Source organism: Rattus norvegicus, chromosome 10 (genome assembly GCF_021556685.1).
Source record: "Rattus norvegicus strain SHRSP/BbbUtx chromosome 10, alternate assembly SHRSP_T2T, whole genome shotgun sequence".
In the NCBI taxonomy this organism is placed as follows: Eukaryota; Metazoa; Chordata; class Mammalia; order Rodentia; family Muridae; genus Rattus; species Rattus norvegicus.
Genome location: NC_141543.1, coordinates 19,096,496 through 19,118,720, shown reverse-complemented (window position 1 = coordinate 19,118,720; position 22,225 = coordinate 19,096,496). Strand labels below are relative to the sequence as shown.

Below are 22,225 nucleotides of genomic sequence, written 5' to 3'. Positions count from 1 at the left end.
GGGACTTTGAGAGGCCTTAGTGATTTGGCTTTATCCTTCCCTTCTTCTGCTTTGTGTAGCTACTTTGCTACTTGATTTTCTTGTTTCATTCCCTGTTTTACCCAGACAAAGCACTAAAGAAAACCAGGCATAGAAAATAGTAAGATCGGACTGGAGAGATGGCTCAGTGGTTAAGAGCACTGGTTGTTGTTCTAGAAGACCTAGGTTCAGTGCTTAGCACATACATGGTTCACAAACATTTCTCACTCCAGTCACAGAAGGTCTAAAGCCTTCTTCTGGCCTACAAAGCCACTGTATACACATGTTGCACATACATACATACATACATACATACATACATACATACATACATACAGTCAAAATGTGCACACACACATATAAATGGTAGCACATACTTTTTTCTTCTGGGAGTTGAGGCAGGAGCAAGATCAGGCGTTAAAGTAAGTCTTCAGCTCTAGCAGTAGTTTTAGGCCATACTGAGCTGCATAAGATTTTGTCTCAAAAACTAAATGTAAACAAATACCTCTCTCCAAAGTAGTTACCAGCTATATATAAAATCTTTTTTTATTCCATCATACTGTTAATTCTATAACTCAGATTTCTAATTTTTAGAATTGTGTTCAATCTCAGGGCCTTACCTGTTCCTGGCCCATAAGTGCTAGTGACATCCCGGCAAGGACAGAGCTTGGCTGCAAGATTTGATTTTGTGCCTCCACTATTGTCTTAAGTGGTGGTGGTTGTTCATATCCTGTGATCCCACGTCACTGCTAGCAGCTCACCAAACCTGCATACACCTAGTACTTGGGGATAGTTGAGAATGGAAGGCAAATTCAGGTGTATGTTGTCATCTCAGTGACTCAAGAGAGCACAGGAAAGCCAGACGTTCCAGGAGAGCATTTTGACACGAGAGGGCCCAACCTCAGGGCTCCTGGTAGCTGGGCATCTCTGTCAACATATAGCTGTATTGAGGGAACTACTAAGAGACATTCAGAATGGTACACTTGTAAGACTGAGGCAAGAGGATGAATTGAAACTCTTGTGAGTGTGGGGTCAGCTTGGACAGTATAGTAAGACCCTCTCAAGAAAAAAGAATATTTACAAATAAAATGGACAGTCTAAAAAGTTTTTTTTTTTTTTTTTTTTTTTTTAAAAAAGACAGCCTGGCTGTCCTGGAACTCAGTTTGTTGACCAGACTAGCCTTAACTCAGAGCTCTACCTGCCTCTGCCTCAAGTGCTGAGATTAAAGGCGAGTGCCACCAAGCCCTATTAGTAGTCTAGATGACTTTAGAAGAAGAGCAGGACTTTGTTTGACAGAGTCCAAAAAGGTAAGGACAGGGTGCAGACCATGCATTGTAGACATCCTGGGAAGGTCCTTTTGAACCTCCCATGGATCCAACTCTCACATCTCTCCTGAAGTGAGCACAAATCATCCCCATAGAGTATGTGAGGTAGTCATAGCACATCACCCTACAGTGACAAAGCTGTCTCTCCCAGCCCCATAGCAACTTCCACCTTACCTGATCTGCAGCAGCCTGGCATGGCAGGATACTGGTGGTGAATTATGTTCCCCTTCCAGAATGAGAAAGGGACAGGTGGAAGTTGTTAACCTTCAATAGAAGTGACATCTGCAGGGGAGATAAACCAACCACTTGGCATTCCTGTCAAGTATAGTAACATTTGACTCGGGTCACAGGGAAAAGCAAACTCCAAACTTCCTACATCTCTGGTCTGGAGGAATAGGGGTAAATTGGAGACTGCAGCTGGGGTGGAGTAGACAGAGACTGTAGATGAACCTTACTTGTCATTAAATTACACCAACGCCATTTTTCTTTGTGTTTCCCCTACCTTAAAGTTCAGACCTTTGGGCCCTTGGATGTATAATCTATCAGCTTGTGGCAGGACTTCCACCATTCAGAGCCGGGTAAGAGGGATCCTGCACGTCTCAGGCTTCTGAGCTTATCACCACATACCCCACTGCCAACAGCTACTGGTTGTCCCCAGTTTGGGCAGAACTCCCACCACAGTTTATGGATGTGCAGTGCTTGGGGCCTTTAGTTAAGATCTGGCCTGGGAGGCGAGGGTGACTTTGGGTTGTTCTATAAAAATACTAGAGATCTGAGAAACATTTCTCCAAATAACAGCTTTTTTTTTAATTCACAGAAATGAATATCTTATATTTCAGAAGATCATTAAGTTGGAATATGATTTCCCAGAAAAATTCTTCCCTAAGGCAAGAGATCTTGTGGAAAAACTCTTGGTAAGTATTTTGAATTTTCTTGAGCATTCTTTTGAAAGATGTGTTAAACGTATACAGTGGTTTTATAGTCAAATATTTTCTCATATGCCCTTTCACTTTTCCAGGGCCTGGTTCTTGGCTTTAGTGAGACAGGAAGTTCCCGTATTATTTTGCATGTTTGTTAGCATTGCATCACATTTTCAGTGATTGCCACTGAGTGCCTGGGTTTATCCCAGGGGCACATGGCTATAAACTGTACTTCAGTGCCATCCGCCAGTGCCAGCTTTAGAGAGGAAGCTACATGAAGACTCTAAAGATGAAGGTAACAAGGCAGAGAGAGAACTTTACCTTAGAAGATGTGCCGTCTTACATTCAGGAGCTATGGATCTCCGCCCTGTTTGCTTCCTTCCTCATTCCTTGGGAGTCAGGGCCGGTCCTGTATTCATGGGGAGGCCGGGGCTTGCTTCTTCTTAGCCATCCATCCTTCTGGACTCTTCCTTCATTTCCACAGTAGAGAATGGGTTTAATTCAAACTTGCAGGCTTAGGAGTGACTGCACCACACACAGCCTTTGAGGGGTGTAGATATATTTCACCAGTGAGAGCCTCATTGTTCATTTTCTTTGATCTTAGAAGCAGTCAGTTAATTTTTCCTTGTGTTAAAATTTTTACCTTTATTTGTTTTTGAGACAGAGACTTGCTGTGTAGGCCAAAAGTTGTCCTAAATGCTTAGTAACTTTCCTGCCTCTGCCTGAGTGCTGTGATTATAGTTTTATGCACCACCATGTCTGGCTTTTTTTATTAGTTTTTTTTCTTCATTTTTTTTTTTTTTTCCAGACAGGGTTTTTCTGCGTAACAGTCCTAACTGTCCTGGAACTAACTTTGTAAACCAGGCTGGCCTTGAACTCAGAGATTCATCTACCTGTGCTCTAGCACACCACCCAGCAGCACTTTTGTTTTCAGTAGTATTTCTTTCCCTCTTTTTTAAAGTAATATTCTTATTCTTTAAGAATTTCAGACACTGTATTTTCAACATATATACTCCCCAGTTCCTTCTATTATTACCCTCCCAAACTTTGGAATTTTTCCTTCCCTCCTTCACTTCCTCCCTCCCTCTTTCCTTCCTTCAAGTCCCAGCTAGTCTTGGGAGTGGGGTCTGCCCTGGTGTATAGTCAGTCTACCAGGGGTCACATCATTTTATAAGATTTTTGAGCTGCGGACTTTAAAAAGATACTTGTTGTTGCCCTCTGTCTGTATTTTGAGGTTGAGATTTGTTTTTACCTGTGGGAAGAAAAGGGCAGAGCTGTGGGCTGAGGCAAGAGTCCTAGTCAATCTTGGCTTTTTCTGCCATGGCATGATCAGGCCTGGGGATAGACCACAGTGCCCCTCTGCTTTCCAGGTGGTCTGAGGGCTTGACAAGACTTCCACAAAAAGAAACAAGTAATTTCATTTCAACCCTGACAGTGACATGTCTCGGCTATCATTTAAGGTTTTAGATGCCACAAAGCGTTTAGGCTGTGAAGAGATGGAAGGGTACGGGCCTCTCAAAGCTCATCCATTCTTTGAGTCCATCACGTGGGAGAATCTGCACCAGCAGACGCCTCCGAAGCTCACAGCTTACTTGCCAGCCATGTCAGAAGATGATGAAGACTGCTATGGCAATGTAAGCTGGCACACACGGGGAGTGGCCCCGGCAAAGAGAGATCCTGCTTGCCATGCTGTGTGAATATGGTTACTTGGGGCCTTAATTTTTGTTATCACTGGTTAAAATGTATGCGTGAATATTGTGGACTCGGTGACTGTTGACTGCTTTGCTATAATAAGTAAATGATCAGCACATTTTGTGTAGGCCGATTTCTGTTCTTTCCTCTTCAGTTGAATGAGCTTTTACCTGTTTGGAGGATAGAAGGGAGTCAGGATGTGGTCTGGACCTGTAGATGAGAGACCAGTTCCCTGCCATAATCCCTCACTTCCTGACACTGGGTCCTCTGGAAGCTCATCATTGCTAGCTTTTTAGCTCAGTGCTTTTCTGACTTTAAAAAAAAAAATACTCTGGAATGCTTTTCATTTTTCCAAGAGAAGCCAGAATGCTCCTGATTTGCATTTCCAGGGATGTGCTATGGGAGGGGAGCCTGCAGCCCCTGTAGCTTGGTGCTCAGCAGTTAGTGCCTACTCTGTGCCCAGGGGTACCACCTGGGTTTGTGGCAGCTACTGTCACTGGTTTCAAGGCAGCTTATCTCTGAAGAATTGGAAACAGACACAAGATCGTAAATATACTTTGTTCTTAAAACTTTGTCTCTTGAAAAATGGGAAATACCAGCAAAACAAACAAACAAACAAAACCAGATTAAAGAAAAAATCACAGTGTGCTTCGTGGTTTCAGTCTCACCTACCCAGACTCTTCTTTCATTATGACCTTCATATTTTTTAATAGTTCATTGATCCAAGTCAGTTTTCCCCATTTGATTTGTTTTCTTGGCTTGTTCTAACCAGTTACCATGAATAGAATTCTGTTCAACTGACTGAGCAATTCTAACATTTACTTAACAGCCTTCCAAAGTAGCTGGGGTTGGGGGCAAAAGGGCGTGAACTCAGCAGTAGGAAGGCTAAGGCAAGAAGATTGAAAGCGGGGGCTGGAGAGATGGCTCAGTGGTTAAGAACACTTTCTCTCCTTCCAGGGACTGTAAGTTTGATTCCCAGCACTCTCGAGTTGGCTCACAACTGCCTGTAATCTGAGTCCCAGAAGATCCAACACCTTTTCTGCCCTTTGGGAGCACTAGGCACACACATGGTCCGTCCGTCCGTCTGTCCGTCCATCCATCCATCCATCCATGATCTTTCTCTCGGATGGATGGATGGATGGACGGACAGACGGATGGACGAACAAACAGATGTGCAAGCAAAAGTCCTGTATACATAAAATAGTAAATACAAAGATTGAAATTTCATGGTCAGTCTGGCTACTAAAAAAACAAAACAAACAAACAAACAAACAAACAAAACCCAAAGAGGGTATTCTAAAGCTAGATTAAAGCCATTGCTATTTGGCATATCTCCATTTTTTCCTAAAATGTTCTTTGTGCCCAGACTTATAGGGAATAAAACTCAAGTGCATGTATGCTGACTTTGGCCAGTTTCTGTGTAGTGTGCTCCCTGCAGAGAAGGTAGGCCCTGAGCCCGGATTTCCTATTCCTACTTCCCAAAGCCTCTCAAATACTCATGGGTGGTGTCCTTTTGGGTCATGTCAGGGGGTGCTGGTGGAATCTTCTCTATTAGCTAGGCCTGTCATCCTTGCAGAAGTTAACCAGCAATGGGAGGCAATCCTTCAGCTTACAGTCTCTCTGCCTTCTTCCCATCATTCAAGGGCAGCTATTTTTTTTTCTCCATCTTTATTAAATTGGGTATTTCTTATTTACATTTCAATTGTTATTACCTTTCCCGGTTTCCAGGCCAACATCCCCCTAACCCCTCCCCTTCCCCTTCTATATGGGTGTTCCCCTCCCCAACCTCCCCCCATTACCGCCCTCCCCGCAACAATCACGTTCACTAGGTGTTCAGTCTTGGCAGGACCAAGGGCTTCCCCTTCCACTGGTGCCCTTACTAGGGTGTTCATTGCTACCTATGCGGTTGGAGCCCGGGGTCAGTCCATGTGTAGTCTTTGGGTAGTGGCTTAGTAAGGGCAGTGATTTTTAAGGAAAGCATAAACTCCGTTATCTTTAGTCTCAGCAGCCAGGAGAGTTTCTTTGTGTGCAGAGGATATTGCTTTTTTTTTTTTTTTTTAATTGAAAGCTTTGACTTCTACCTGTATAATCTGGCTCTGAGTGACAGCAATTTGGATTTGTTGGGTGGCTGCTCAGCTCTTTCAGTGTGGTTTAAGGACTGTGTAAGCATCTAGGCATATAGCTTCCTGTATCAAAGTTCACCTTTAGATAGTGAGACTGGACCTTGGGAGTGCTGGAACAGACTCTTCTACATGGTTGGGGTAGCCCAGTGGTGTGGAATGGCAGCTTTGTGCTGGTTTTAAATTGAGTGTTGGCCAGAGGAAAATGACTCTGAGTTTCAGTGCTGTTTGTGTCAGAAATTGAAGCCATGTACTGGCTCTGAAAGTTTCTGTGGGAACACCTCTCCCTGCAGTAGAAGTATGGTAGTGATCTCTGTAAATTGAAGCAGAGACATCATTCCTCTCGCTGGAGAACCTTCATGAAGGAAGTAGAGACAGTGCTAGTATGGGAATCTGAAGTCAGCAAGATGGAGCTGTGGCTGCTGTGGGGCTGTGCAAGCATAAACTATGCAGAGGGCCACTGGGCAACAGCAAGGAGGTAGACACAGGGCCTGTAGAATCTACAGAGGGTAGAGGCTGATCTCTGTAGAATTGTAGCCAGGGCTCTCTTTCTGGAAACTCAGGGTATGGAAGGTAGGGCTCAGAAGTGTGAGGCCTGCAGCCAGCATAGCTGTCTGTCTAGAGTGGCCATACCTAACTTTAGCATGTTCAAAAATCTCTGTCATTGCTGGGAAGTGTACTAGATAGAATTTGGGCTGCCCATGTAGCATGTTGTGAATGGTTCTTCTGCTTTCTGTGTCACCACTGGCTTGTATTTTTAAAAACAAATGTAAGCTAAGTCAAGTTATGCAGTGACTCTAAAACCTAAGACCCCTGGACTAAAAGAAAGTGCACCTGATTACTTAGTTCCCTGCCAGGGGCATGGCTTGGGTGCTGTGCTGGGTAAGGGTGTCAGGTTCCTCTTCCCTGGAGATGAAGGATTTAGTATAGCCCATCTTTGACCTCTGTTTCTATCAGAAGAGGAACCTGTAAAGAAGACCCAGCCTTGCCTTGGTTCAGTGGTCTAATAGCCATTGGAAAAGAATCTGTCTATATACATCAAAAGGGACAGGTAGTCCATCTGCCTTTGAAGTGTATGTAAGCTTGCCAGGTTATGAATGCCTGTGGGGCCAGGTAATGTGGGAGGGGTCTTGGGCCTTAAAGACAAATTAAGGTAGCTTTCTCTTCTCCTTCTTCCCTGCAGTACGACAATCTCCTGAGCCAGTTTGGCTGCATGCAGGTGTCATCCTCCTCCTCTTCCCACTCCCTGTCTGCGGTGGATGCCAGCCTGCCCCAGAGGTCGGGCAGCAACATAGAGCAGTACATTCATGATTTGGACACTAACTCTTTTGAACTAGACTTACAGTTTTCAGAAGATGAAAAAAGGTTGTTATTGGAAAAGCAAGCCGGTGGAAACCCTTGGTAAGAACTATAGGCATCAGCAGCCCCATCTAGAATACAGGATGTGTGGGGAGCCAGACACGGGCTGGGTTAGTTGTCCTTGCCTCACCTCACCTCACCAGTGCTTTTCAAAGGAACAAAGTTCCCGGGTTATTAGGAGACCTATTTTTTTTTTATATCTTTATGAAAGCGATTCTCTGTTTTGCCAGCATTTCTTCAGTCTATTGATGGGTTTTGTGTTTTAGCTGTAACTTTACAATGTTCATCCAACTGGTTCCTGTTTTAAATCTGAGTCTTCAGTAGTTTTACTTGGCAAAACACACCCCCCACCCCCCCACCCCCGCTTTTTTGGACAAAAAGTTTTGACAATATAGACCGCACTGGCCTCAAACTGATACCAATCTGCTAGGATTAAAGATGTGCACCATGATGCCTGACTTTTTCTTCTAGTATTTTTATGCTTTTACCTTTATAAAATTTTAAAAGTTTATTCTCTGACAATTTTATACATGTATATAATATATTTTGAGCATATCTATCCCCATTATACTTTGACCTTTTTTGTGGCAATGAGTTCTCTCTGGAATATGTATTTGGGTGTAACGGGAGGAGGAAAATTGAGGACTTATTAAGGCCGGAGGGAAGAATGTGCAAGACTCAGAAGATTTACGTGGAGGAGAACCCTGAGTAGCTTTTCCTGAGGGATGCAGGTGGTTAAGACAAATTGTATTTTCTCTAGAAAAATTAAATATAGATATTGGCTCCTAGTTCAATCTACAATTCCAGGGAGTTTAATTAGTCTCTTAACTCCTTCTTTCCTAAGGTGCTCGTACTATTAAGGATAACAGAAAAGGATTTTTGCTTTTGCTCTATTTTTATTTATCTTTTAAAAATGTTACTTGTATGTGTGTGTTTGTTCACATGAGTGCAGGTGTGAGGAAGCCAGATGTGTTGGGTCCCCTGGAACTGGAATTGCAGTGTTTGTGAGCCACCTGGTGTGGAAACCAACCTCAGGTCCTTTAGAAGAGCTATAAATGCTCTTAAGGACTGAGCTCTCTCTCCAGCTCCTTATTTGTTCATCTTTTAATTTACATGGTTTCATTATGGTATTTCCATGTGTTTTATTTTTATTGATTCTCCCTCCCATTCCCTTGCCACCCCCAGATTTGTACTCCTCCTACCTCCAGTAGTATCCTGCTTTCAGATTACATGTAGTCTTTGTTTTTTCTGTCACACAGTGTTTCTCTGTGTGACCCTGGCTGTCCTGGAACGCTAATCTGTCAATCAGGTTGTCCTAGAACTTTAGATCTCTTAGAGATTCGTCTGTCTCTGCCTCCCAAGTACTGGGCTTAAATGCATGTGCTACCAAAGCCTGGCTCAGATTACATTTATTCTGTTACCCCTAACCTTATCCTATTGAAATTTCCCTTACCCCTTTCCTTAAGGCTTTCCTTTGCCCCTTATGGTTCTCTTTCTAGTTTCACAACCTATACTTGTCCTCACAAGTCCCCACCCCATACATGTATATGTACATGCACATGAACACATGCATGTAAGCACGTGCACACACACAAATTAGAACTAGGATCTGCACGTGAGAGAAAATGATCTCCTGCAGCTTTTCCTTTTTGAATTAGAGACACTGTTTCACTCGGTAGCCCAAACTGAGATAGAATGAACTGTGTAGCCCAAGGTAGCCTTGAACTTGTGACAGTACTCCTGCTTTAGCCATCAAAGTGTTATAAGTACAGGTGAGAGCCACCATGGACCAATTTTTCACATCCATTCATCCTTTGATGTAGGCTAGGCTTGTTCCATTTTCTTGCTGTTGTAAATAATGGAACAGTAAACATGGACATGCATCTGTGTGATGGACATTCTGTGTATATCGTAGGGGTGAGATAAGGGGTCATGTGGCAGTTTGAGTTTTAGTCTTGTTTTTAATTTTTGTTTTTTATTCATGTACTTGTATCTGCCACGTGTGTGTGTGTGTGTACCTGAAGTGTTCAAGAGAGGGCATCATGTCTCCTGGAGCTAGAGTTATAGGTGATTTTGAACTGATTGATATGGGTTGTGGGAACTGCTCTTAGGTCCTTTCAAAAGAATAGAGTGTGCTTTTAACCAGTGGCCATCTCTTCAGCCCCTATAATTTTATTCTTTTGAGAAACCTCCATACTAATTCCTACGCTAAACAGCACGTAAGTCAGAGTTGTTCTTTTCTTCTCTAACTCTGGCTGTCCTAGAACACACTATGTAGACCAGACTGGCCTCAAACTGCCTACCTCCAGAGTGCTGGGATTAAATGTGTGCATCACCACCGAGCATCATTATTTGTTTTCTTGATGGTAGCTATTCTGACTTGGATGAGATAAGATCTCAAATAGTTTTAGTTTACATTTCCCTAGTGGCTAAGGATGTTGAATACTTTTTAAAAAATTTATTTATTTATTTTTTAAAGATTTATTTCCTTATTATACATGAGTACACTGTAGCTGTCTTCAGATGTGCCAGAAGAGGGCACCAGATCCCATTACAGATGGTTATGAGCCACCATGTGGTTGCTGGGAATTGAACTCAGGACCTCTGAAGAGCAGTCAGTGCTCTTAACAGCTGAGTCATCTCTCCAGCCCTTGTTGAATAATTTTTAAAGCATATGTTAGCCATTAGTATTTCTTCTTTTGAGAATGCTCTGTTTAGTTTAACTTACTTATTGATCGGCAGTTTGGGTTTTCTTTCTTTCTTTCTTTCTTTCTTTCTTTCTTTCTTCTTCCTTCCTTCCTTCCTTCCTTCCTTCCTTCCTTCCTTCCTTCCTTCCTTCCTTCCTGTCTTTTTTTAAGATTATTTATTTTATGTGAATACACTGTTGTTGTCTTCAGATGCACCAGAAGAGGGCATCTAATCCCATACAAATGGCTGTGAGCCACCATGTGGTTGCCGGGAATTGAACTCAGGACCTCTGGAAGAAAAGTCAGTGTTCTTAACTGTTGAGCCGTCTCTCCAGCCACAGTTTGGGTTCTCTAAGTCTTTAATCTTATAGTTCTTTATATATTCCAGATATTACTGATCCCTGTGTAAAGCCTGGCTGGTAAAGATTTCTCCCATTATGAAATCTAGGGAAGATTTTGATCAAAATAATTTTAGCTGTTAGGTACAGTTCCAAGCAGGAGCTTTGTAAGGACATCCTGGGCTTCTGTATGCTGAGTTCACCAGTTGTCCTGCTTTCAATAGTCTCATGCAGGAGCCCTTCCTCTTAGAGCCTGGCCAGAAGCACTGTTTTCATGGGTATGTGTGTTTTTGGTCTTGCCTTTGCCTGGAGTTGTGAACATTAGACAGAACAGGAAGTCTACCATGTCTTGCCTGCTGTCTTGGGTTTTAGGATTCTCTATCCTTTCCAGTCTTAAACCAAGAGGTAGTAGTCCCAGCCCTCAGGAGGCAAAGGCAAGCTGTTCTCTTGAGTTTGGGACCAGCCTGATCTACAGAGTGAGTTCCAGGACGGCCAGGGCTATACAGATAAACCCTGTCACAAACAAACAAAAAATTTAGTTCTATGTGGAAAGTGATGTCTCTGCAGAGCTTCAGGGAATTCCTATCTGAGAAAATATTTATCTTTTACTGTTACTTGCTGCTAGTGTGCAGTGGACTTTTTCAGTGATCATGTACTGGAGGGTGGACATCACCTTGACAGTACGTAGAATGTATGTATATGTTATCGTCTTTGAATTTTCTGTAGTAGGATTATGGCTTAAAGATGTATATTTTTGAGATTAATATATTCAAATAGTTCTACTATATTCTAACTAGCAATCTTCAGTTATACCTGCTGTAGTTAATTTGTTAATTTTAAAGTCATTACTTTATAAAATCCTGACCATTCATGTGCCCATATAGAAATACAAGTAAAGTTTGTTGGTCTCTTTTGCAGTAATATTTAAAAAATATTAAAGTACTATTAAACTTCTATACATTTTATCTAAACCAATTAACTTGATGCTGAACATTTATAATACAAATGTGAGCATGGATAATAACTTAAAATTTTTTTTCTCTGTCACAGAATCACCATTTAAGTCTAAAAAGATGTAAGTGGGGCTGGAGAGATGGCTCAGCGGTTAGGAGCACTGACTGCTCTTCCAGAGGTCCTGAGTTCAATTCCCAGCAAGCACATGGTGGCTCACGACCATCTGTAATAAGATCTGATGCCCTCTTCTGGTGTGTCTGAAGACAGCTACAGTGTACTCACATATATAAAATAAATAAATAAATCTTTAAAAAAAATTGTAAGTGGCTGTGGAGATGGCTCAGTTAGTAAAATTCTTGCTGTGCAATCTCGAGAACCTGAGTTCAATTCCTAACAACCACATAAAGAATTAGATGTGGCAGTGCACACTTGAATCTTCAGTGTTGGGGAGGCAGAGACAGCATGATCTCTGGGGCTTGTGGCCAGTCTAGCCAAATTTGTGAATTCCAGGTTTGGTGGAGAAAGCCTGGAAAAATGGCTCGGTGACTAAGAACAGTTGTTGCTCTTGCAGAAAGGACTCAGATTCAATTCCTAGTACCCATAGGATGGCTCACAACTGTCAGTAACTCCAGTTCCTTTTCTGACTGTCACAGGTACCAGGCACACATGATGCATGTATATACATGTGGGCTCATATACATAAATAATCTAAAAAAGATAAGGTGGTATCCTAGTCACTGTTCTATTGCTGTGAAGAGCTCCTATGACCAATACAACTTTGATAAGAGAAAGTATTTAATTAAGGGCTTAGTATCATGGTTGGGAGCATGGCACCAGGCAGGCAGGTAAGAGTTAGAACAATAGCTGGGAGCTTTACATCCTGATCTGCAGACACAGAGAGAAAGCTGTGAGCTTTTGAAACTGCAAAGTCTACCTCTGATAACACACTTCCTCCAAAAAAGCCATACCTCCTAGTCCTTTTAAATGGTACCATGCCCTGGTGAATAAGCATTGAAATATATGAGCCTTTGGAGGCCGTTCTCATTCAAACCTCCATAGGTGGAGGTACATAAAACACAGCAGCAGAGCGACAAGAAGAGGCATCAGATGAGGGAGACACCTGATAGCGGCTTACACATATACAGTGTTTGCACACACACAGGAGACATGGTTGTAAGAACTGCAGAGCTAGGTTACTGTTGCAGGCTCACACTGTCCACCTTCACAGAACAACACATTGGTAAGGAGGCTATATCATAGCCATACCTTCTAAGGATGTCAGAACACTAGAGAACCAGGGTGGCAATCCACTGGAGTAGAATTAGCCTACCCAGTCCAGTAGAATCACTGTAGAGACTGTGCTGTCTATGACATGCAAAAGAGAGAAGTTCTGAAAACACTGTAAAATAGTACACTGGGGGAAAGTAGACCTGTAAGAGATGGGGAAGATCCACAAATAAAGCACTGGCTATCCCAGTCCTTTCTATTTTAATAAGATTTATTTATTTTATTTATACGAGTACACTGTAGTTGTCTTCAGACACACCAGAAGAAGGCATTGGATTCCATTACAGATGGTTGTGAGCCACCATGTGGTTGCTGGGAATTGAACTTAGGACCTCTGGAAGAGCAGTCAGTATTAACTGCTGAGCCATCTCTTTAGCCCCCACATTCCTTTGAAGAATATTGAGTAGGTGCCTTTTATCACCAGGAAACAAGACTGATGAAACTGTTTCAGATGGCTGTTTCCGCAAATTATCGGTTTAAAAAATTAATCAGAAGGATGCACTTATGATATGGCAGTATAGAGTAAATCAGTTGATGTATATGAGTGCAACGCTAATAAATAAATCTTAGTGTGTGTGTGTGCATGTGCACACCACAGAGCATTGTGGAAGTTAGGCCTAATGGCAAGGGCCTTTAACCATTGAGTCCTTCTGCTGTTCAGGTTAATTGTTCTGTGTTTTTGTGGAGTTGTTGTTTTTTTGTTTGTTTGTTTGCTTGCTTGCTTGCCTGCTTGTTTATTTGTTTTTCCTGAGACAGGGCTTCTCTCTATAGCCCTGGCTATCTTGGAACTCACTTTGTAGACTAGGCTGGCCTTGAACTCAGAAATGTGCCTGCCTCTGCCTCCTGAGTGCTGGGATTAAAGTGCACGATTAAAGGCGTGCACCACCACTGCCTGGCATGTTTATTATTTCTAGTTAAATAAATAATTGAGACTGGGAATGGTGATATATGACCATGATCCCAGCACATAGAAGGCAGAGGCAAGAGGATTGAAGCCAGGTCTGGGATGGTTCTAGGCAAAGCTAAACAAAAAAACAAAGGTGAGTGAGTACTTGCAAGCATGTGCTGAAGTTTTCTGGACTGTGTGTTATTGGTAGCTACAATCCAGAGGGAATAATGCTAACATCCCTTGAATGTTAGAGGAGAATATAGTTTATGAGGCCTGTGCTGGAGAGATGGCTCAGTGGCTTAGAGGATTGCGCTGTTCTTAGAGAGGACACAGGTTCATTTTCTAGCAAACAGTGGCTCACAACCATCCATTAACTCTAATTCCAGGAGTCTGATGCACAAGCACATACATTGTGTACATACAGATAAAACAGTCATGTAGAGAATGAATAAATCTTAAAAACAGAAGTAAAATAAAATGACACGAGGCCCGAAGGCTAGATTAGTGCCTGCTGTACAGCATCACAGGTCTCCTTACCTAAGTCAGCCAGCTCAGTAGAGATGTCAGCCAGTTGGGCCAGTCTCAGTTCTACACCTGCACTGCACTCCAGATACTGCATCGAAGCAGTGGAGCTCCGAGGGCCTCAGGCTCAGGTCCTTAGACAGTCTTCTGGGGGTCTGTGTGGATAGCAGAGAAGAGAACCAGCCTTTGGAGTTCTGCATTGCATTGCCATTATGTAGTTGCAATGGGGAAGCATGGACTCCTTAGCCTCTGCATCTTCATCTCTTTGGCATTTGATGACAGAGTTTGCCTCCTTTAGGAGGGTCACATTGCCGTGTGTGAATTCAAAGTTGCATATCAAGCCTTGGCATATCAAGTTGCAGTAAGACTAGGCACATCTGAAGCTATCTTTAAAGGATTTGTGATTCTATATAACTTTGGATTCTAGGCGCTCTTTGGTGCCCTGGCTTGAAAAGTAATTTACAGATTCTAATACTGATTTACAGTGGTATCCAAACCTCTGTGAAGTTTTTTTTCATCTAGCATGTCTTGTTTTGGCTCTTTATTTTATGAGGGGTGTTCTAGGCTGGCCTAGAACTTGATATATAGGCAGGCTGACCTTAAACTCCTGATCTTCTGACCTCTGTGTCCCACGTTCTGATATTAAAATTGTTGCCAGCACACCCAGGCTCACTGCCGCTTTTTTGACGTGGTGCTGGAGCTGGTGGTGGTGGTGGTGCTGCTGGTGCTGGTGGTGATGGTGCTGGTGGTGGTGCTGGTGGTGCTGGTGGTATGTGTTAGCTTGTTTCTGCAGCACTATCTCCCAACCTTCCTCTACTGTGCAGGTATCTCCAACTAGAAGATGATCTCAGGAATAGATTATGGCCCTTACTCACAGATAGACTGCCCACATTGCGTCACTGCATCTGGGGTATCTCCTAGACCTGAAGAGAGTGTGTGTTTGGAGTGGGGTGAGGACAGGATCTGACAGATACAAAGTGTACAGAGGCCCTGTGGGTTTGCAGAGCCTAATTCTTCCTCTTTCTTTTTAGGCACCAGTTTGTAGAAAATAATCTAATATTAAAAATGGGCCCAGTGGATAAGCGAAAGGTGAGTCGGTTTCCTGATCCTCTTTATCCTGTGACTTCTTACTGCTTCTATCTCAGGTCACTTCTTCATCCTGGGGTCCTGCCATGAATTGCTAGATATGGAATTTTCTTCATCTTGGCATGATCTTTGGAGATCATCTCTAGATTTTCTAAAGCCAGGAACACTCAGACTCTTAGGGAAGCATTTCAGCCCTGTGGAAAACCAGCCTTATGCTCTGACCACAGGGCATGGTTGCACAAGGCCCATGTCACTGTGCTAAAGTTTCTGTCACATTGAGGAGGATAGATCATTTCTCAGAACCCAGCCAATAGTCTTTTCATTAGAAGATTTGAAAATATAGAGGTTGTGGTCTATTACGTTTTCTGGACATCAGGTAGTGCAGAGTGCATCAGACTGCTAACAGGAACCTTCTGAACACCCTTCTTGGCTCTGTATACTTAAGAAATGAGAATCTCCATGAAGGTGGGCTGAGACCTGGCCTGCCAAGGGCTGGACTCTGTGCCTTAGAAAAGCTGAGGGGCCAGGGCTCTACAACCTAGCCATTGAAGCTAGACATTGTGAGCTAAACAGCAGCGACCTGTGCTTATGTTTCCCTGATGTAATCTTTTGAACCTAGGTTCCAGGTTGAGGAGGAAGTTTCTCAGGTGAATGGGGAGGTGACTGGCAGTCACTGTGTCCTGAGCGACTTACAAGTTGGTTCCATCTGTGTTTGTTTATTTTATTTGTACTAGGGTTTATTTGCAAGACGACGGCAGTTATTACTCACAGAAGGGCCACATTTATATTATGTCGATCCTGTCAACAAGGTCTTAAAAGGTGAAATTCCATGGTCACAAGAACTCCGACCAGAGGCCAAGAATTTTAAAACTTTCTTCGTCCACACGGTGAGTTTGTCCCTATAAGGCGTATGATTGTAGTCTCATCACAGGCTTCTAATCTCTGTTGGAAGTGTACCTTGCTTGGCCAAGGAAGCATCTAGACTCAGGTCAGCTTCTTGTGTCTTAGAGACAGACCTATGTGAACAACTTAGGCATGAATTGGGCCAGGAGATATTCTCTGCTTGATTTTTACTTTTGTTTGGTCACCTGCCCACATACTTCAGTTTCTGCACTTGCAGAGTGGAGAAGCCCACTGTGCCCACTGGCTTCAAAAAGGTGCTGGCAAGGGGTTGGGGATTTAGCTCAGTGGTAGAGCGCTTGCCTAGGAAGCGCAAGGCCCTGGGTTTGGTCCCCAGCTCTGAAAAAAAAAGAACCAAAAAAAAAGAAAAAGGTGCTGGCAGTATTGACAGCAAGACAGGCTGGGTGGGGGGACTTCCTGAGGGACAGCAGATGCTCTGTTTTGCAGCCTAACAGGACGTATTACCTGATGGATCCAAGCGGGAATGCTCACAAGTGGTGCAGAAAGATCCAGGAGGTTTGGAGGCAACAGTACCAGAGCAGTCCAGATGCTGCTGTGCAGTGACGTGGCCTGCGGCCGGGCTGCCTATCGCTGCCAGGACACCTGCCTCAGCGCGGCTCGGCCGCCACCCAGGACGCTTCCAGACCACCTGCCAGCCATCTCAAGGAGAACATAGATGGCAAAAACCTTGCAGCTTTTTTATTTAAAAGAAAAGAAGAAAAAAAAGAACCCAACCACACAAAGAACAAAACAAATAGCCAACAAACAGGAATTCAGGGTCGCTTTGCTTGCTCTCTGTGCTCTGTGGTGGCTTCCATGCACTGCTGTGACCATGGAGACCCAGCTTCTTGCACGGTAGCCCAGCTTCTGCCCAGACCAGTGGCCAGATTTGGCATCACCAGCCCCTCCTAGCATCCACAGGAACCGCATGCCTGCCTCTACCTTCCCCACCTGACACCCAGCTCCTGCTGTGACTGAGGGACTGGGTGTATCTGGCCTACACCAACTGTTGCAGAATCCTTCACCAGGAGCCTCTTCACTCCTCTGCTGGGGTATCACCAGCTTACTGTGGGAACAGGGCTCTTAGCTTGTGTGTGTTTTCCCTTGAATCCCTTGTATGGCCCTCGAGGTCTGCTCAGGTGTGTTTCTGCTGACAGGATACCTGCGTTCCTGCCTTATAGTAGGCGGGTTGTATGGTGAGAAGAATGAGGGCTGTTGTAGTTACAGGTGCCCTCCCTGGGCTCTGCTCTAGCGTTCCACTTCCTAGAAGTGTACCCCGTGAACTAGACACCAAGCCAAGCACCTGTCCAAAAGGGTTGCTGTCATACCAGCACCTAGGTAACACCAACTAGATCCTTTTCAGACACAGAAGCTTGTCCTGAACCTGGGCAAGGCTGGAAGTACTATGGAGGATCCAGCCTGGGCCACCACTTCCATGTAGAGAAGTGGGGCAGCAGCCCCTCCTGGGAGTTTGTGCACAGTTCTAAGTGTGTAGACCACATGCCCTCTGAGGCAGGCACTGAGAAAACTCTAGGGTGTGTGCCAGTATCTCCCAAGTGTCGCCTGGGATGCTGTGGGTAAACATTTCTCAGCTAGCTTCGTTTTCACAACTGTTGAAAATCTGAAAACCTTCTCATGTTGCCTGGTCACCACCTACTACCATAAAGCGTGGGCCTTGCCTGGAAAGAATGTTACCACTGTCTTGCTCACAGAACAGCCCTCTTAATCTGAGCCTGTCTATGCTGGCATTCTTTGCCAGTATTGGGACACTTCTTTGATGCTAAACTGACAGTGCTTTGTTCTATAATACAGATGGCCTGGGATATTTTGGCATTTCTTGCATAATGCTTCTGAGGGACTTGGCTGTACCTCTCTTTGACTAAGATGACTAAGATGGCCCTTGGTCTAGTGGGGAACAGTGGGCATCTGCCCTCACAGATGACACCTCACAGCAACACCTCAGATTCCCGTGTTCCAAAGGCAGCAACAATTTTGCCATTTCTGTTAACTTTCACAAAGGCACCCCCAAATACCCACAACAGAGGTTACCCCGGTTTTGTCTACAGTGACTGCCTGTGGGCCAGGCCATCTAAACTGAGAGGGGGAAAGATTCTATGTTCAAACCTTTAAGAGTGATTCTTTTAAACTGAGGTAGAGTGTAGATAAAAAGCCAGCCATTGTGCTGTGGCAGGGGTGCTGGATGGGAACAGAGATTTTATTTAGACTTAGCTCGATTGTGTGATAAGAGCTTTAGGTGACCCGGGAGCAGGGCATCACTTGCCTGCAGAACCCAGGGAAAAGGTATGGCCTAGTATACTATCAGCCTATAAGTGAGAGTGGGCACTCTTGGTTTTTGAAGAGCCTGTGTTAGCTAAGTACATTTGTCTAGTTTCTCCTTGGAGTCCTGTTCTTGTTCATGCCTGTGGCCATTTAGCCCTCAGAGTGCCCTGTATCCTACATTTGCACATGTAAGAGTGGCTTCTTGCCTCTCCAGTGGATGCAGACACAGGGAAAGCATCTCTGAGGGCACTTAACTACAGGGGACCACAGGACTGAGGCTTCGCTTGAATTAGATCACATGGCTGGCTGTATATGGGAGAGTCCTCTGTTGCTTCCTTCCCTGGAGAGCAATACTACCTCCTGGGCACCACCCTAACCTCCAAAATCAGGGTTCAGCTAAGTTAGTAATAGGTGGCCACCATGACTGCCCTAGGCAACAACAGCTGAACTCTTCCTGGGTCACCTTTGTCTTTACTGCCCCCTTTTCCTTGATTTTTTTCTTTTCTCACCCTGGCTTAAATCACCTTCATTTTTTTCCAGTCATCCTTAGAGCGGTCACCCCGTGTGCAGGTGCCTTACTTTGTAGGACAGGATGTGGCTGTCAGTTTGTATCTCTCTCTCTCTCTCTCTCTCTCTCTCTCTCTCTCTCTCTCTCTCTCTCTCTGTGTGTGTGTGTGTGTGTGTGTGTGTGTGTGTGTGTGTGTGTGTGTGTGTGTGTACAGCAGTAAATGGAGGATGTATGTAAGGAGAGAAAGAAATGCCCTAATAGTTCCTCTAGAAATCATGTGTCCTAAGAATGGCAAGGATGGAAAGAAAGGTGAAGACTGCTGTCTGGCTTCTCCTACCTAGGTACAGTAGACTGTACCTCACAGCCCCACTGATCACTGGCTTCTCTTGGCATCACAGATGAAACTTAGCTTAAATGGGTCATTTCTACCTGTTTTTCTGTGCTCCAGCTGGGTTGTGGGCTCCCCATGTAGAGCTGAGTTTCTCCACTCCACGGAGTGGCATCATGGCTCAAACTGTCATTCTGAGCTAAAACCTGGTAGATGCAGTAAAAACCACTTCGAGAAAGATGGCTTGTGTTAGGCTGAAGCTGATAGAATCTTCACCTGCTGCAGCCCTCTGTGGGCCACCCTAGTGTTTGTGATCCATGCTTGAAGTAGCTGTGTGCACACACTCCCAGTGCCAGCAAGGTAATTGTGTGCTTTCTTTAAAGAAGTGTATGTTTTCTGAAAGCAAAAGAAAAAAGGAAGGCCCACCATTCAGAGACCACTGTGAGCATTTTCATGTAGATCCCACTCTCCCTAACTTTTTTGTTCCAGTGCTGGGAATTGAGTTGTGAGGTTCAGGAGTGCTAAGCAAGTGCTCTACCACTGGTGTGCATCCTTAGTCCTTGTTTGCTCTGTAAACCAAACTGGGAACACACACAATATTCACCCTTTACATCCAGCTTGTTCACTTGACATTTCCTCTTGAGCATTTCTCCATGCCACGAGTAGTTCTTCAAAAGCATGTTTTTGATAATTGTAAAGTCAAATGGTTGTAAATTTATAAGTTAGCCAATTGTTTCCCTGTTGTAAAACATTCAGGTGGTCTTTGCGTTTTCTTTGTGTTTTGTTTTTTGTTATTTAAATAATGCTGTGGTGAGTATACTTATAAGCCTTTGATTTTTATTCTGATTTTACCCCTTCCTCACATACCTGAAGTGGTATTTTTGGGTAAAATAATTTGTTCATTTCACAGCTTTTCCTCTTCCTTGGTCTGATGTTTAGATGCTTTGAGTTCCAGTTACAAACCTACCTTCCTTGTGTCCTACAGATTCTGAACATACCAGTTCTTACCAAGCTGTGTGTTCCCAAGAAAGTATGACTAGGACTGCTCTTTTTAGTGCTAAAATGTCATTACTGCAGATTCCTTTGTGACAGATCTTTCCAGTTTCTTCATTTTCATTGCAACAATCTACTCCTGCATGTTATACTTCCTTTTCATCCTCGCTGCTAAGGCTTCCCAGTGCTTGGTGATGTTTTCAGAATCTTGTACTTTGTGTCCACGATGGTACTGAATCTGCTTCTACACAGTCAGCAGAGATAAAGTGTTGAACTGACCTTGCCACATGCCTAATGGATAATTCATAATTAAGTTTATAGACTCAAATGCATTTGGGCCATTTGGGAATCAGTCGCAAAGCAGAATAACAAAGCTCTTCTTGGAAAAGAAACCACACAGATGATTTGGGCTTACCAGAAGTACACTTGTGAATGTCCCTGCTCCACACTTCAGGTCTTGATTAGGACAGCACAGTGGCCAGGCTTTGTTATTGCTAAGCATGGCTGTCCCAGCTGACGCTATGTAAACCTTGTGTGCTGCAGTGCTGCAGCAGGTAAACTACAGTGTCCACCCAAATTGGATAAGATCTTCGTCTCTGTGGGATGGGGCCTGCAGGTTTAATGTTGAAACATGCAGCAGAGATTTTCTGGGCACCATACTTGGTGTTACTTGACTCTGTCAGAGCTTAGGGCTGGAGATGTGCAGAAATCAGTTTTCTGCCCTTCTCTGCCTCAAGGCTTCTCCCCACTGTTCCATAGACCCAGGGTGTTCATAGCTGAGACTTGGGAGGCCATAGCAACTATTGAGTATGGCAAAGATGCTGCCATACACTTTTTCCACTTGTTTTAATGCAAAACCCAACATAAACTGATGGTGATGCCAATGGGTGTAGCGCCTCTTAGGCAGAGTGTATGATAAGGGTCCTGACAGATTTGACAGGGCTAGGACGACTCTCAGAACCTCTGAAGATAAGTGGCTTCTGGCCTAACACTTGAGGGTTGTAGGTTAGAATGTGGAACAATGGCCTTGGAAGGAAGCTCTTTCAAGCACGTTTGCAGCGGTAAGCAAATGAACTAGCCAATATGCATACCTGAAAATTCCCTGTAATTCATTTCTTCCATATGAAGAATCCAAACTCTACAGAAATTTTTACAAATGGCAAAATTTCCCCTCCTCATGTAGTCCACCCTAGTTTAATCATCTGGGTTAGTGACTGCAAGTGGGTCACTGTGCAGGCGAAAGCCTCCATTATGACCATAGTGTGATTGAACATGGCACAAATCAAAAACTGTTACAGTATTTAGAGCTGCTGCGGCTATTCCCTAGCCACGTACAGTAGGATGAATCAATAGTCTATTGCTGTCATTCAGGTTGGTGGCAGTCAGTTAGAACATATGTAATATTCTCTACCTGGTCTGTAGCTGTAACTGTGATGTACAGGCAAAGGAAAAATTAAAAATACTTATGAAAACAGATAATGCAATGATACTAGGATATACACTTTTGTATTTTTATTCTTATATAAGGTTATTTGCTGGCTATTGTCGGCCTCTAGTTCAGTCTGTATTATTTAAATTCTAATATATGAATTATTTGGATTGAATTCATGTTTGGGGCCACGTTGTATGTATTGATGTACAGCCTTGAATGTGAATAATTATTGTAAACTATATTTTACAACTTTTTTCCTGGCTTTATTATATAAATTTTCTATTTGGTCATGGTTTAATCATATAATTTAATGAAACAACTTCTTTTTTTTTCAAATATCTGTGCTTTAGATGTAATTACCGGATGATGGATTTCCCTCGTATGCTCGGTAGTCTTGTAATAAAAGCATGTAGAGTGTACACTTTCTTCTGTCCTGGATTCTCTTTGGGTGGGGGCGGGTCTTGAGCTTAGGATGCCCGTGAGAACCCGAGGCTTGCTCCAGCCGGAAGCTGTAATCTCCGGTCTGCTTTTCGAGCCGGAACTTCCGTCTTGCACATGAGACCTGGGCGGGCACTTTATTGGGGCGT

General features: G+C 43.7%; 1 protein-coding gene across 9 annotated transcripts in view; it reads left to right on the top strand.

The window, feature by feature from the left end:
* Pdpk1 (3-phosphoinositide dependent protein kinase-1) overlaps positions 1-22,057 on the top strand; it is a 77,209-nt gene extending 55,152 nt beyond the window's left edge. For 5 of the 9 annotated variants that reach the window (XM_087574622.1, XM_087574621.1, XM_087574628.1 and 2 more), the window contains 7 exons: positions 1,853-1,921; positions 2,161-2,257; positions 3,724-3,897; positions 7,259-7,476; positions 15,143-15,200; positions 15,932-16,084; positions 16,545-22,057. In XM_087574622.1, the coding sequence (XP_087430748.1) occupies positions 1,853-1,921; positions 2,161-2,257; positions 3,724-3,897; positions 7,259-7,476; positions 15,143-15,200; positions 15,932-16,084; positions 16,545-16,661 (886 nt within the window). In that variant the 3' untranslated portion in view covers positions 16,662-22,057. Of the gene's footprint in view, positions 1-1,852; positions 1,922-2,160; positions 2,258-3,723; positions 3,898-7,258; positions 7,477-11,509; positions 11,731-15,142; positions 15,201-15,931; positions 16,085-16,544 lie in introns of those variants that run through there. The other 4 variants (XM_087574626.1, XM_087574625.1, XM_087574624.1 and 1 more) reach the window with 2 other exon arrangements.
* Positions 22,058-22,225: the final 168 nt, after the last annotated feature.